We start from the raw sequence: 15,934 nt of genomic DNA on the forward strand, positions 1-15,934 counted from the left end.
TTGAAAAACATTCCCAGAGTGTAGTTATCAATGGCTCACACTCAAGCTGAAAGGGCATATTGAGTAGGGTCCCGCAGGGATCAGTTCTGGGTCTGGTTTTGTTCAATATCTTCATAAATGATTTAGATAATGGTACAGAGTACATGTATACAGTTTGCAGATGATACCAAGCTGGGAGGGGTTGCAAGTGCTTTGGAGGATTGGATTAAAATTCAAAATGATCTGGACAAAATGGTCTGAAGTAAATAGATGAAATTCAGTAAGGACAAATGTGAAGTACTCCACTTAGGAAAGAACAATCAGTTGCACACTTACAAAATGGGAAATGACCGCCTAGGAAGGAGTACTGTGGAAAGGGATCTGGGGATAGTGGATCACAAACTAAATATGAGTCAACAGTGTCACATTGTTGCAAAAAAACATCAATCTGGGATGTATTGGCAGGAATGTTGTAAGCAAGAAACAAGAAGTAATTCTTCCACTCTACTCCATGCTGAATTGGCCTCAACTGGAGTAGTGTGTCCAGTTCTGGGCGCTACATTTAAGAAAACATATGGACAAATTGAAGAAAATCCAGAGAAGAGCAATAAAAATAATTAAAGGTCTAGAAAACATGACCCATGAGGGAAGACTGAAAAAATTGGGTTTGTTTAGTCTGGAGAAAAGACTGGGGGGGGGGGCCGGCGGCATGATAACAGTTTTCAAGTACATAAAAGATTGTTACAAGGAGAAGTGAGAAAAATTGTTCTTGTTAACCTATGAAGCTAGGACAAGAGACAATGGGGCTTAAATTGCAACAAGGGTGGTTTAGGTTGAACATTAGGAAAAACTTCCTAACTATCAGGGTAGTTAAGCACTGGAATAAATTACCTATGGAGGTTGTGGAATCTGTGTCATTGGAAGTTTTTAAGAGCAGGTTGGATGGACACCAGTCAGGGATAGCCTAGATAACACTTGGTCCTGGCTCTAGAAGGAATGAGCAGGGTAAGCTGTACTGAGGACACAAATCTTTCTATTGGCTAGGTATGCTTCCCCTGTCGATAGAGCTGGAGAGGCTGCTGGTACCAGGGAGTTTGAAGCGTAGGTAGCCAATGCCATGATATTACAAATAGAAGATACTGGTGCCACAGAAGACACCGTTAAAATAAATTGCTGTAGTAACACAAAGTCTATGAAGTCGGAACAGCTAGCGTTTGGATGAACTTGGTACCAATGAAGTTAATATCCCCGAGATGGTGCTGGAAGAGATCTGGGGTAAGTCTTTTCCCACACGGTCACAATCAGAATCAATATTGGTGCCCAGGGACCTCTTGTAAAGTTCTGATGCAATCTTAATGTCAGAAGGCCTGGAATTTTCACAAGCCTGAACAGCAGTACTCTGAGATGATGATCTGCGTCGCCTGTCCATGTGGAGTTTAAGCTCCCATGAGGTCTGACCTAAAACTTGTCAGGCAAACTTGACAATAAGGAGGATGAAGAAAGGGCATCGGTTATGTCTATTATTTATGGGCATAAATGCATCACATGGTGTACAAGATTTAAACCTTGACAGTTTGGAATCTGCCATGGCCTTCTGCAGTCAGGCCCTGCTGAAGTCATATACCCTCCCCAGCAAGATGGGAGAGCGAAGAGGGGGGAAATGACCCCAGTGTGATAACAGCAAACAGCTTTATAAGTTTCAACAGTCCCTTAATTTTTTTCTTGGTTTTAAAAAGGAGGTGGGGAAAAGAAGATCCCAATCTAGAGCAGGGTCTATCATGCCATGTGGACAGCCTGATGTCATCCCCATGGGAGCAGGCTCACTTTCTGGTAGTCAGGGAACTTGCACTATCCTCCTTGTCCTGGAAAGTTAGTGTGCAACCCACCTGGCAGTCCGGAATCGCTGACACAGTTTCTCCACCAGGCTCTCGGTCTGCTTATCCTTTGTGATATAAGAGAAAAGCTGTCTGTAGGGAATGAAAGGATTGGGCAGAATGAGTACAAAGAGTGAATTCCCACTTCTCCACACATACATTGAAACTGCAGCTACCCCACTCAGGAGTCAGCGGGGGTGTACTCTAACTCAAAACCAGATGTGCAGAATTAGGGATATAAGCCCAAAACCTCCAACCAGACCCCATTTTACAGCAATTCCTGCAATATATGCAGTGCAGTGCTGCAAGTACATTATAATAAAAACCAGCAGTTTAAAAAAAAAAAAAAAAAAAAAAAAAAAGCCAGATTTAAAGGAAAAACTTCCCAAACAAGAACTCTAACCCCATAGTGATGCCAGCGCCGAATTGTTCATTTGGATGTGGGGAATATTTGCATTCTGACCTATGTAAATCACAGGAAGGTAATCTGAAAAAATCTCCAACTGAACCTGGCAGCAGGAAACAAAGCATCATCATGACTAAATTAATCTATTAGCCAGCAGCAGTTACTCTCTGGATCAGTGTCGCTACACAGGCCATACAGAGATCCCACGGGATCATACGAATAGGAGTCCAAATTAGGAACTGTTATGGACACATGGAAAGAGGCAGGTATTGTTGAAGAGCAAGATGTTGCGTTGCCATTGTTCCTCTCTTTTGTGGAAAGTACTGCCGTGAACTCTGCTATTCTCAGTCTTCCAAAGTTTATATGATTTTTATTGTAACCAATGTTGTGATACTGGGGGACCAATTTAACCTTATTGTAAATTAGTCTTTACATAACAGGGTCTGCAGCCTTTCCCCAGAGCTTGGAGCAGAGTTGCACAGAAAAAACTTCTCACTGTGGTACAGAGGCAGCAAGACTAGGACTGTGATGCATGTACAGGGAGCAATTTGGGTGCCAACAATTTATCAGTTGTCTCTGATTTTGTGGGCATAGTTAACATCAGCCATGATCTCCTCCCCAGCGCCAGCAGAGGTATAGCATGTGTGGTGAGGCAGCTGGGAGTAGGGAGCAGAAGGGCTGGTTGGGGAGAAAGAACAGGTTGGTAGCCACTGAACAAAGTTCTTTGATGCCTCGCCTGCTCACTCAGACGCATATCCCACCTCAGCTGCTTTAGACCTGCCCAGGGCCACTCAACTCACAGAAACGTGTGCATTTCCTTTTGATGTCACACGCTCCCTTACACAAGTGAAAGGAGAGCAAGACCTAGGAGCAAGATGCCAATAGCTGCTCTTTACCCCACTGCCAGCCATGCACAGGTGTCTCCTGCTCCCTTCCCACCAAAAAGGAAGAAGCCAAGAAGAGAGCAGCCACTCCGCAGCTCAGCTCTGGTAAGCCCAGGCCACAGGGAGAGGACCCGCAGAATAAATAACCTCCGAACCTTCAAGGTTGGCTGCTGCTGAGTGCTCAACTATGCCCTTCCCAGATCCCTCAACTCCTCATACACTGTTCCTAGCTTCCCCATCCACAGCTATACCAACCCTAGCTGTCTCCATCCCCTTGTAGCTCTGCCCCCTTCCTAACTCTCCAGCCCTGTTCCCCCCATAACTGCAATCACCCCCTGCCATCTCTGGGCTGAGTTGGTATTTTGAGCTCTCAGCAAGGAAGAAGACTAGTGGAGCCTGCTCATAACAGGCTTAGATGCAGGCAGTGATCCACTTTGAAATACACTGCAAGGAAGCCAGCAGACCCTTCATCCAGTCAGCAAGTGCCATGAATTGCTGCATAGGGTTTGGTTCTGTTGATGTAAAATGCCAGGGCCCTTCTCAGATCGAAAGAATGCGGACGCCTCTCTTCACTGGAGCTGTGTGATTCAGGGCAAAAGACAGGTAGGAAAACATCTTGATTAAGATGAAAATGGGAGACCACTTTAGGCAAAAAGGCTGGATGCAGGCATAGTTAGATTTTGTCCTTATTTAAAAAAAAACAAAAACACAAAAAACCCAAAAACAACTGTGTAGGGTGGCTCTGATTTTAATGCTCTGATCGCCAAACTCGCCTGGCGAATGTAATAGCCACCAGGAAGGCGACCTTCCAGGACAGGTATGAAAGGGGGCACAAAGCCATGTGTTCAAAGGGTGCCCCAGAGAGTCTGGAGAGGACCAAGTTCAAATCCCACTGAGGAGGGTCTCTTATCGGTGGGAAAAGCCTTTCTAATCCCTTAAGAAACCTAGCCGTCATTTCATGAGAAAAAACTGTTCTACCTTCCACCAAAGCGTGGAAAGCAGATATGCCCACTACATGAACCTTGACTGATGAGAAGGCCAATCCCCCTTGTTTCAATTGGAGCAGATACTCCAAGATTGTTGGGATCAATGCCTCTGTCGGGGAAATGCCACTCTCGGCTGTCCAGCAGGTGAAGCACTTCCACTTGGTCCTGTAGGCTGATCTGGTAGATGGCTGCCTGCTTTCCAAGAGCAGGCGTAGGACCTGGGTTGAGCAGGCTTGCTCCTCCTGACTCAGCCACAGAGTATCCATGCAGTCAGAGGTAGGGAGGCCAGCTCTGGGTGGGGCAGGAGACCTTGATCCTTGGACAGGAGGTCCGGTTGCAGGAGGGTCCATTGCCCGTTGGGGCAATGCTGGCGCTATGAGGCTGACCCGCACCTTGTCTCTCTTTACTTTCAGGAGGACTTTGCTAACGATTCCCAACATTGTTAGCTTTTTTTGACTGCCACAGCACATTGAATGGATGTTTTCAGAGAACTATCCACGTTGTCTCCAAAATCTTTCTTGAGTGATAACAGCTAATTTAGACCCCTTCATTTTATATGTATAATTGGGATTATGTTTTCCAAAATGCATTACTTTGCATTTATCAACACTGAATTTCATCTACCTTTTTGTTGCCTAGTCACCTAGTTTTGTGAGATCCCTTTGTAACTCTTCACAGTCTGCTTTGGACTTAACTATCTTGAATAGTTTTATATCATCTGCAAATTTTGCCACCTCACTGTTTACCCCTTTTTCCAGATCACTTATAAATATGTTGAACAATACTGCTCCCACTACAGACCTCTGGGGAACCTGTCCATTAAACTCTCTGGAATGCTCCCTACTGGCATCAACTTCCTGGACACCACGATCAGTTTCAGCAAGAGAACTCTACAGACAACCATACCTTAATAGATCCAATAGCCCCTTGAAACACACCAAGAAATCTGTTATCCACATCCAGGCATTCATATGCCACAAAATATGCTCAAAGGAGAGAGTCCAGGATACACACTTTAACACACTTAAAACCACCTTCATCAAACAAGGACACGCCACCAGAGAAGTAGATGGCATCATAGAACAGGTCACCAACAAACCCTGACACAGTAATTCTCAATCTTTCCAGACTACTGCATCCCTTTCAGGAGTCTGATTTGTCTTGTGTACCAAGTTTCACCTCATTTAAAAACTACTTGCTTACAAAATCATACATAAAATACAAAAAAGTGTCACAGCACACCATTACTGAAAAATTGCCTATTTTCTATGTTACTATTATAGCCCTAGAAAAGAGAACGTATTGAGAAGAGCTGGGGGAATTGGACTATAACTCCATTCATGCATATCTGGCTACAAAGCAGATCCCTTCTGCTGCAGTTCCTATGAAACTGCTCAACATGAAACAAATGAACAGTTCTGATCAGACAGTGCCTGGGAGGTATTTTATATATTACTGCAACTTCTCTTTTCTCTAGACTTTTGTACATGTTGCATACCAAAGTATACACAGTCTTAAGACAAGATCCACTTTCCCAGAATACCTCATAATGGTACGAAAGGACTCTTCCTCCACACCACAGTCTGGGTCCGAGAGGCGGCTGATAATATCCGGAAGCAAGTTGTAGATGGCATTACCCTGCACAGGATACACAAAAATCAATCAGATGGCGTACGCTAATGAAGGAATAAAAGGACTAAAAATTTACTAATGGACTAAAGCCAGGCCAAAGAGGGTTTCAGGATGGAAGCAAAGGAAATGGCACACCTCTTCTGAGATAGAGGACTTTAAGGAGCCGACAGTGGAGTCTCAGAGTCAGTGCCAGACTTTTCCTACTTTTCCTCCAGTAGAAGAGAAAAGGGAAGCAACTCTTGGGAAAAGATTTTTTCCCCCTATACACAGAGCCTTGCTGTCCCTCTTGCTTGGGAGAAACCTTAACAGGTGAAGCAGAGTCATGAGTTATTCCCTGCTGGACTGGCAAAGCATGATACACTTTCAGGATAAGTGTATCAGTGTCTTTGGCGTCAGGCAATTTAGATTCAGAATATTTGAGAAGGCTTGTCACTCAACCCAGGAGAATCTATGAAAAGCTTCATTCTTTTGGCAGGAGAGCTCCAAGATGATTGAGAGGAATCTTAGGGAACATTTGTGTCCAGTGATAGGAGGCTTATTCCCATAGGACTCTGCAGTGGCAGGTGGAGGAAGCAGTTTGCCAGTCAACAGGCTCCCTCAAGTATAATTTCCAGAGTAATTATAAGGAACAAGTCAGTGACTAGCGTAACAGCACAAGCAGCACCTCATTCAAGAAAATGAGTTTCTGGGCAGATTAGCAACCCCAGAGGGACAGACCTGACCTGACAGGGCCAGCAGTTACCATGCTGAGTGCAACATGCCCAACACGGGCTGACTAAAACAGGCAGGGATGGTTTCAAAACCACAACCCTGACAGAAGTAGAGTTTTAAGTGTACACCAAGCTTGGGACAGCCAAGCGCAGGCTACTTCCTCTAATATTCAGCAGGGAAGCTGTGAAGAGACCATAGCAGGAAAACAAAGGAATGAGGTGTCAAGGGACTTTCTTAAAGTTGCAGTAGTGAACAGACAGTCACAGACAGGGATAGAGAGCATGAAGATGGACCTCGGAGAATCACGGTATGGCGAAGCCATTGCTTCTATCAATAAGGACTGTCTTAAGCATAGATTTTTCCATGCTAATCGAAGGACTTACTGATGTTGTATTCCAGTTGAATAATAAAAGGTTGCCTTGTTTCAAAAACGTTGTCCTGTGACACTGCAAATACTTACTATGTTGCATCGCTCCCTAGGAAGGTAAAGTCTCCACAGGAGCTTGAACTAAGATGTGCTCACTGTTGGTAATGGGGTGCTGGAACCCAAAGACTCAGTCCTGGAGCAATTGAGGCTGTGTGGCATGTGCTTGTGGAAGACTGGGAAACCTTGAGATCTGGCACACTAAGGGGTTACTTCCAAAAAATTGTTAAAAGGCCAGGGCATAGCACAGAACCTTTAATCCATACCATTTGTGGATACTTTGAGGTACAACACTGAGTTCAACACTCCTGGTGGAGGGGGAAAATCGAGGAAGGAAACAAAGAACTTGGGGTGAATAAAACAGTCAGTCCTGTATCACAGAGGAAAGAGGCAGAGACTGCTGGGAGCACATTGAACCCCATTCCTCTGATTAGGAGGTGGGGGTGGTACCTGGGATAAGCTAGACCTATTTAAGCTTTTGGTAAGACATAGCATGTAGACTAATGTGTTAAAAACCCTCTTGTTATGCTGTTTCTACTGCTGAGATTAAACACTTTGGTTTCAAAAGGCCCTCTTGGGTCATGGTATTCAACACTAGTCACAGCTCCTGAAGGGAAGATTGCAGGGCTCAACCCAAATGAAAAGTCATGGTTGGTATACAAAGCGCTGTAGCCCAGGGATCTCTCAAAGTGGGAGAATCACATTACTTTCCTGGAAAGGAGTTAAGGGTCGTGGCCTAAGACCTGGAGGGAGTACACTCAGAATACCACAGAAGGCAGTCAGAGGTGCAGCTAGCCCCAGACCATGACAATGATGGTACTAGAGGGATGAATGTGACAGTGGTAATTTGCAATCAGTGACAGCAGTAAAAACATGTATTGTGGAAGGAAAAAGCAAGAGAGAAAGCGGCTTGTGTTCTTTTGGGAAAGAGAGTAAGAAGAGATGGTAGAAAAATCAAATATGAAAGAAGCCAGTGGAGCTGTGCAAAGGGGCAAGACAATAAAAAGTTGAAAAAGACATTGCTGGTCAGCCTGTGGTAACTGGAGGAGAAACAGGGGACAGAATTGCATGGAGGATAATTTAGGAATCTACACAGTGACCAGAACAGCACTTGGGCCCCATCCCAAGTGGGCTTCCTAAAAATCAGTTTTTGGCATGGGAAAAGCTGCAGATAGAGAGAGAAACTAGAGTATCAGGGGCTTCCTGATTGTGAGTAGGAGAGAACTGAACAGGAAAAAGCACGCCAGCTGGAAGTGAAACTGCTTGGAGGACCACAAACAGCAGTACCAGCATGAACTAGAGCTCGAGAGATTAAGGGAAGCTTGCGGTTGGCAGGTGTTGCAAAGAGGTCCTAGTGTGGCATGCCCCACTTGTGGAAGATGGATCTGAGAGTGGGGTCATGGAGTTCCCACTTGTGGTCGTTGTGGAAGGAGCAACTGAGGGTATGTCTACATCGATGGAAGCATTGTTGGCGCTGCTGGATCAACTGAGTGGCAGTGGAGACCCAATGATGCCAGGAAGGCCAAGCATAAGGATCCGCCGGAGCCAGTGGACCATGATGTGACCGGAACCATACATCGGCTGGTGCACAGGGTAGGCATCACCGTTCCAGACTGTAGGAGCATGCTGGTGAAAAGACGGACTCCCGTTCCGAAGACCACTCTGAGTCAGAAGGTTGGTTTGGAAATGGTGGTGCCAATGGGACAGCAGGAGCAAGTGTAGAGCAGCTCTGCAAAGACATGCTCGCTTGCTGCTCCGATGGTGCAAAGGGAAGTGGCTCAGGGCAGTGGCTCAATAGGAGTGGTTCATCTGGTGTATGGTTCCTGGTGAACCAGGATGTGGTGGGAAATTAGCATATGGAAGAAGCAGCTCAGCCGTAGACATCAGTGGAGATAGGCAGCCAAGTGCACATGGCACCGGGCATGGCATTCCCAATGGTCCCAGTGATGTGGATGGAGCCAGGGGTGGAGGCAGCAGTTCCACCACAGAAGTCAAAGAGGATACTGGTTGGTCTCTACAGTGTTTAGACTTGTACTCCATCCCAGACTTTTTGAGTGGAGAGGTAGCTGAGTCCTCAAGCAGCTTCTGGCGTGACTCGGGGAGGCGACGCTGCACTCTGAGGTGGTCCCTCTTGGGCACAAGGGTGGATCCCTATGTGCGCGCTTCTTATGGGCACGGTGCTGCTTGATGGTGCTGATGGTGCGGTGAAGCTGGAGACTGGTGGATCCGCCGGAGTGCCATCCAAGTGCACACAAAGGCACACTGCTTCCTCCATGAGGTGTTGCAGAGAAGGCGCTCCCGAGCCCATGGTGAGAAGGAGCGACAGATGAGCAGCGGGCAACGACGTGGACTTCATTCAAGCAATAAAAACAATGCTGGTTGTTTGTCGCTCACAGAGAAGGAGTGCAGACATGATGCACAACTTTTAAAGCCAGCTAGCTGGGACATAGTCCCCCGAGTGGTGGGACACCCTGCTTAGGTTAAATGGACAACTACTACTAAATTCCTGACTGCTAACTACTAAAACTACACTTAACTGTGGAAACGGAAATAGGAAAAGGGTTCTGGCTCTGGCCATGTGGTGGTAAGAGAACTGGAGAGGCATCGACCCATGCAGCCTCATCAGATTTCTGACGCACCATGTGGCTGACACACGATGCACACATAGATCCATGAACACTGCTATAAACAGTTCCGGCTCCGATGCATGGACACCCAATTTGGAATCTATATAGGGTCCAACATTCAAAGACCTAAGAGTTTCAATTGCTTCATTAGCCTATATTGGCATTGCAACCCAGTAGCTGGATGCTAGACCAAGGAATTCTTTCTGCATGTGAGAGTAATGGAGACAAGTCTGAACAGGATCTCAGTGAGAAGAGAGGAAGCAGGAATCCAGGAATCCAGGACCTATTTAGGAACCCCATGACTATCTTAGAGGTACCTTAATTTACACGGTAAGAGATTATGCTCAGGAGGAGGCTACCAAACAAGTTGAGGGAATGGTGACTTCCAAAGGGAGATTCTAATGGGAAATCCCATGTTAGTCAAGAGTAGCACTGACCCACAATGGAATCACAATTAATCGGGCATAAAGCAAGTCTAAAGAGGTAGGCTCTCAAGACTTGTCTCCTTTATAGTTCAGGATATAGGGTTTTCAAAGCAGTTTGCACTCTGGATCCAAACTCAAAGTAGTGAGCTCCTGATCCAGTAAGCAAAGCTCCCAAACAAAGAGACCTAAAACTTCCATGGCAGACTCAGTAGATAGAGTTTGTTTTCTAACTAGGCCCAGTTCAGCAAGGAAACTTTCAGATAAAGGAGATCTGGACAGTGGCTCAGCTCACAGAGCTGCTGGTCCCAGCTAATGGCCGAGAGGAGCCCATCAGGAAGCCCTCTCTCCTCAGGGTGTGGAGATTCTTCAAATATGTTGGGGGTGCAGGTAAAGCCAAAGAGCACATACGGGCAGAGAATTAGGTATGGGCACCAGGAGAAGTATGCCAGTGGGAGGTACACTGCTTTGGAGGAGTGTTAAAGTGTACATGTGTCTAACCACACAGTGGGCAGAACTGGCTGAAAAGGATCTTACTGTCTGGAAATTCTGCTTCTTTTCAGGCTTGGTTCTGGCACACAATGTGGAGCAGAAGGCCCATGAGTCAGATCAGCAACGGATGGGGCCTGGCAGTATTTACCAGGCAAGCTAATTACACTGCTGGAGCTCCAACACTGCTGTGCCCTGTAAGTCTTGTGGGTAGAAGTCTGCTCTGAGAGACAGCCACTAAGGTTGCTCAAGTGTCAAAGACTAGATGCTGGAGCACACGAGAAGCATGTCTGAGGAGGGAGTGAAAGAACAAGCGAGCACACATGCAGAGATGAGGCACAGGGCTGGAGGTAGCTGTCATATATTGTGGTAACAAAGTCTCTAAGATTCATAGATTCCAAGGCCAGAAGAGACCATTGCGATCATCTAGTCTGCCCTCCTGTATAACACAGGCCATATAGAGTCAGTGTACTCTGCAGAGTACGGCTAGTCACTTTCAGCAATATCAGGATTGGCACAAGGATGGCCCCGAGAGCGTCTTCCTGATTCATCCAGTCACCAGACAGCACTGGACAGGGTCCAGGACAGACACTGCCTCCTCAGCCATGCACAAGACAGTCTGGAAACTAGCACCCTTTTGTAGAGCTCCTCACTCTTTGCTCAGATCCCCAGTCCCCATAGATTCCCTCCCTTGCCATTCCTCACCTTGTTGGAAAGTTCGCTGAAGAAATTCCGAGCCAGACTCACAATTTCCTTGTCAGGGTCAATGAGCAGAGCCGCCATCTCGCTCACCTGCCCCTTCACTTTCACCATGTCTTTGAGAATCAGGTGAGTCATCACCAGACCAGCTGTCTGCCTCACACCTTGACAGGGGTCCCGCAGCCTGAGAGAAACAGATTCAGTTGTGCAAGGAGACAACAGGCTTCCCTCCCAAAGAGGGAAGTCCTACATATTTGTTCAGGCCTCCCCACCACAACCCTCAGCTCTCAAAATTCCCTCACCTGCACAGATCTCCATCCCATCTCCTCAAACCTAGGTTACTGCAGCTCCCTCACCTCCGAGAGGCATACTTCCTCAAATGTTCTAAAACCATCCGCTCCCAGAAGAGTAAGAGAAGGCTTTACCGGGCATACAGATGGGGTGTCCAGGGCTCCACCAGATTGGGGAAGCGAATAGCTAGGTCTCCTGCTGCAATCATGAGGTTGGATCTCACACCTGGGAGAGTGGATTTCTCCAGCATAGTAAACAGGAGGCGCAGGTGAGAGTCACAGAATTCAGTGCTGAAGGGAGACAGGATGGGGACAGTGAAGACAAAAGCAAGACTCAATTTTCAGAGGTCCAGTGAGAACAGAGCCAAGGGCACTGTCATTCTACTCTCCCCAGAGAAGGGTGCTAGAACATGGGGACAAAGTGACTTTTGACAGATGTTGCTCTAAGAGGTTGGCGGGGGAGGAGAGAGGATTATAGCCACAAGGCTGGGCATTACCTGACCATGCAGAGTTTACCAAGGGCCAGTGCTGCAGCAGCTGAGAGTGCTGGATCATTGTAGAGCCCAGGGTTATTGCAGATCTTGAGCACCAGAGGAATAAAGGCAGAGAGCAGCTGCTTCCCTGCAGGGTGGAGAGAAGCAGTATCAGATCTGAGACAGCATACCTCAGAAGGTCTCTCATTTCAAAGGAGATCACTTATTTTAGTCACAAATTACTTACAGTCCACACAGATTTGATGTCCCCTAACTTTTACAAATGGACAAGAGCCATCAAAGGCAGAATCATGAAACAGATGTTAAAAGAAACTCATACTAAAGGAAATTTCCAAAGCATTTTCAGTTTCCTGAAGGAATAATTTGTATGCCTTATTCTGGTTCTCTCTCACACATTGTGTCCACTCTTTAGGGCACGGCAGATAAAAGGACATGGACTGGAGGGAAACATTCCCTTCTGGAGGCCATACTCACCATCCAGCAGCTCTGTCTCACAGATGTTGCGGATGAGTTCTGCCTCTGTGTCATCAGCTGAGGCACCCACTAGTCCCAGATCCTCCTCCATGGTGGTCTCATTCTCAATGCTCTGTGTAGAGGGAAGGAAGACGTTATTGAACAAAAGTTACAGAAAAGACTTAGCACCTTCCACCACAAGGCCACTATCTCTAGGCTGGGATGTGGGCACTCATTAACAGCAACATGACAAAAGCTTAGAAGATCACATGAAGAGAGAATTTAGTAACCCACTAGCCCCCTGTGGTTTGAATAGAATTGATAGCAGACCTGAGATCTGGTCAGTTTGTATTTCACAGCACAGGAACATTGACGAGGGATTTAAAGAGGCAAGTCTATGATACTTCTGATCAGCCAAGACAACTGTATACATCCAGCACATGGGCGTGATCCAATACCTGTAAATAACAATGTCAAATCCAAATCCAAAAAGCCAGTTACCTTGACTGGTGAGGAGCTTGTAAAAACAGAAGATCAAACTGGTCTTGCTTTCTATGGAGGACACAGTTTACCATTTCCTCCAGATGGCACTCTGGATTAAACAGTCATGAGGAAATGTCAATGTAACCTCACCCTGATTTGATCATGAACCATAAATGTAAGTGAGTTTTCTGGACAAAGCAGAGTGGAGGCTTTTTTTTTTTTTTTTTTTTTTAAATCAGAAAAGATTTCTAGATGTAAAGAAGAAAATATTTTTGCAACTTAAACTAAGGGAAGCCTCCCGCACTGGGCTTTGCAAAATATTAGAGTAAGTATGATATACAAACCGTTTTTGTTATACTACCATTTTCTCTATTTTTCATATGGCTTGTTTAAGAAAACTACTGTTGTTTCTTTAGAATAGCCTGTGGAATTATACATACAAGAATCCCTCAACCTCTAAGGAGGGATGCTCCAGAAACCCATTCACATTCAGCACCTCCCCCACCAACTGGTCTTGGTCAGACGGCACAGGCAGAAGTTGTCTTCCACTGAAGTTCATCGCAGGTGAACACAGAAAAGAAGCCTAAAGACCAAAGGTGGTGGAGAGTGTTGGTGACAGAAGTTACATAGGGCAGGAAAAGAAGAGGAGGGTATGGCCAAGACAGCCGGGTTCATTCTCCTTTTCTCCCCATCTCAAATTCAAGGGCACCAGAGGATCCTCAGTGAACACGATAGATCAGGACCACAATTGTCTCTGATCTGAAACATATAACAGTGCCCCCAGCACCTTGCTTGAGCACTGGCTCAGAACTGACCAGAGGGAAAGTGTCATCTTAAATCTGTACAAAGTGGGTAAAAATAGAAAATCCAACTTTTAAAACATTAAATATAGGTTCATTTTTATAAATAACTATTTAAAATTCAATATAAAAATATGACAATTTATGTCTAATCTTAGTATATTAAATTCATTTAATTTAAAAATACAAAAAATAATATTAGGCAGTACGTTTGCTGCCAAGTTTAAAAGGAAGTCAAATCACTGAACTGGAGGGAGTCACTGGCTAAGCAACTGGAACCAGAGTTTGTTGAAATGCTAAACTAAATTTCGACAGAAATAATAATCTCTCTGAAGGAGAGGCTATTTCATTTCAGTTTATTCAACAAGTTCAGTTTGATGACTAGTTCATTCAAATTTAAGAAGTCGGTGAGTTGAAAAAGCAAAAACCTTATTCATAGACTCGAAGAGGCAAACAAGAACAAGGTGAGAGGACGAGATCTACTGTTTCTAAAATCTTGAAGCATATGGTGAGGAGAAACAAAATCAACTTAATTCACTAACTACAGATATTTCATTTAATAATCAATTAATTTTAAATGCAAAGCATCTTTTGTAACCTTCCCCCCAATAACGTTTTTCTTATGTATCCAGCACATTAAAGTAGATTTATTTAACTAATAGAAAAGTCATTTTAAAAATGCTGGTTTTGTGCATTTAATTAAATCTGAATTTCCATCCAAATACAGCTCAACACAAATCACAAGTAAAAAATTTAGTAAATAAGAAATACTAAAAAAATAACCATTTTCTAACACAATGTATCCTCCTGGTTAGCAAAAAGAAGTAAGTTTAGTCTGAAGGCTGTCAACACGTTTTAATGGTTACCACCAACCAATGATAATCAGCCTCTCTTTAGGGAAATAACTAAAAAGTATAGATACAAAACAAGATTAAAGATTTAATCCTAGGTTTCCTGCTTGCTGAGTGAAATTGGTGATTTATAATTAATCCACGCTAGTCTTACACACCATTCCTTACAGAACAGTGCTCCTCAAACCAGAGATCTTCAAACTGTGGGAAGCACCCACCTAGGAAGGACACAAAGAGGAACATTTGGAGAAGCGCAGCTAGGCCAGGGCCCTGCCCCTCCCAGCCCTGTTCTGAGCTTTGCTCTGGCCCTGCACATGGCCCCTGGCCCCGGCTCCCAGCTCAGCCTTGGGCCCTGGCTTGGCCTCTGACCCTGACCATGGCTCCGCTCCCAGCCCCAACTGGGGCAGGGGTGGGGCGCAGGGTAAAATGTTTGGGGACCACTGTCCTAGACACTTGTTGGGGCAGTGACTGAGGAGGAATGGGCTAGGCACATGGAAGAGCTCAGTTCTCACCTTGGTGCTCTGCTCCTTGGTGCTGTTGGCAACATGTTTCTTGGCCTCCTGCTCCTCCCCAAGGACACGGCGCCTACGAAGCTCTGCACTCACTGCCCTCTCCAGATGCACAACCTGCTGTAAGGCCACATGCCCCACCAGGGAAAGCAGATGTGTCAGCAGGAAGGTAGGGAGAGCGTAGGCTTCACCAGCGACACTGCTTGGAGAAGCCCCTGGTTCTGACGGGGAAAAAAGAGGGAGTCAAAGTTCATAGAACTTTTCTCTGGACTTCCATTCTGTTAATTATCAGCATGTCTCAATGACTTGCACCTCCAATCCAGTTTCTTCCATAGCCACTGCACCTTGCCCCCCACCCAATTACCCCATGGACAGCTGGTTGCCATGCTGCGGGAGCAGACCTCCTCCATTAACCTCACCTGCTTTCACCCCTTGAGGCTCCTGAAGCCTCTCCAGAGCCTGTTGGCTACAACACTGCAGGATTTGGGCACATATCTCCTCAGGCCCTTCTGCTAACTGGTAGATGAGGGTCACTGCTGACTCCATGAAAGGGATCCAGAGTGCGCTTGGCTGGGCAAAGCCTGGTGAGTAGAAGAGAGAACCTCATGTTACACAGGCCAGATGAATCAAGACCTACCCCCTGCCCTGAAGCTTCTTTGAACTCACCTGTGGTCACAGCCTCACTCAGACGTCCAAACAGCAAGTGTGTCTGTGGCAGCCGGAAAGGAGCATGGTTCTTCCCCTCAGCTGGCTGCAGAGAGAAATCCAGACAGATGGGTAACCTTAGCCCACCCACAACCACATCTGCCCCCCACCTACCTGCAATGTTTCTGTGGGGCTCATACTTTCACACTCACACTACCAGATACAAAATGTGTTATACTGATGGTAGGGCCCTCCAGAATTTTTTTTTTTTTGGAA

At 45.9% G+C, this 15,934-nt stretch overlaps 1 protein-coding gene across 3 annotated transcripts in view; it reads right to left on the reverse strand.

The window, feature by feature from the left end:
• NCAPD2 (non-SMC condensin I complex subunit D2) overlaps window positions 1-15,934 on the reverse strand; it is a 49,086-nt gene that overhangs the window by 8,297 nt on the left and 24,855 nt on the right. For all 3 annotated transcript variants that reach the window (XM_067545939.1, XM_067545938.1, XM_067545940.1), the window contains 9 exons: window positions 15,680-15,764; window positions 15,433-15,594; window positions 15,017-15,234; window positions 12,392-12,503; window positions 11,921-12,044; window positions 11,559-11,714; window positions 11,140-11,317; window positions 5,673-5,767; window positions 1,866-1,946 (listed from right to left, as the gene is read on the reverse strand). In XM_067545939.1, coding sequence (XP_067402040.1) covers window positions 1,866-1,946; window positions 5,673-5,767; window positions 11,140-11,317; window positions 11,559-11,714; window positions 11,921-12,044; window positions 12,392-12,503; window positions 15,017-15,234; window positions 15,433-15,594; window positions 15,680-15,764 — 1,211 coding nt within the window. The remainder of the gene's footprint in view (window positions 1-1,865; window positions 1,947-5,672; window positions 5,768-11,139; window positions 11,318-11,558; window positions 11,715-11,920; window positions 12,045-12,391; window positions 12,504-15,016; window positions 15,235-15,432; window positions 15,595-15,679; window positions 15,765-15,934) is intronic.

The sequence above is a fragment of the Emydura macquarii genome, unplaced genomic scaffold, assembly GCF_026122565.2.
Source record: "Emydura macquarii macquarii isolate MOO-44397 ecotype Brisbane River unplaced genomic scaffold, CSIRO-AGI_Emac_v2 contig_1119, whole genome shotgun sequence".
Classification (NCBI taxonomy): Eukaryota; Metazoa; Chordata; order Testudines; family Chelidae; genus Emydura; species Emydura macquarii.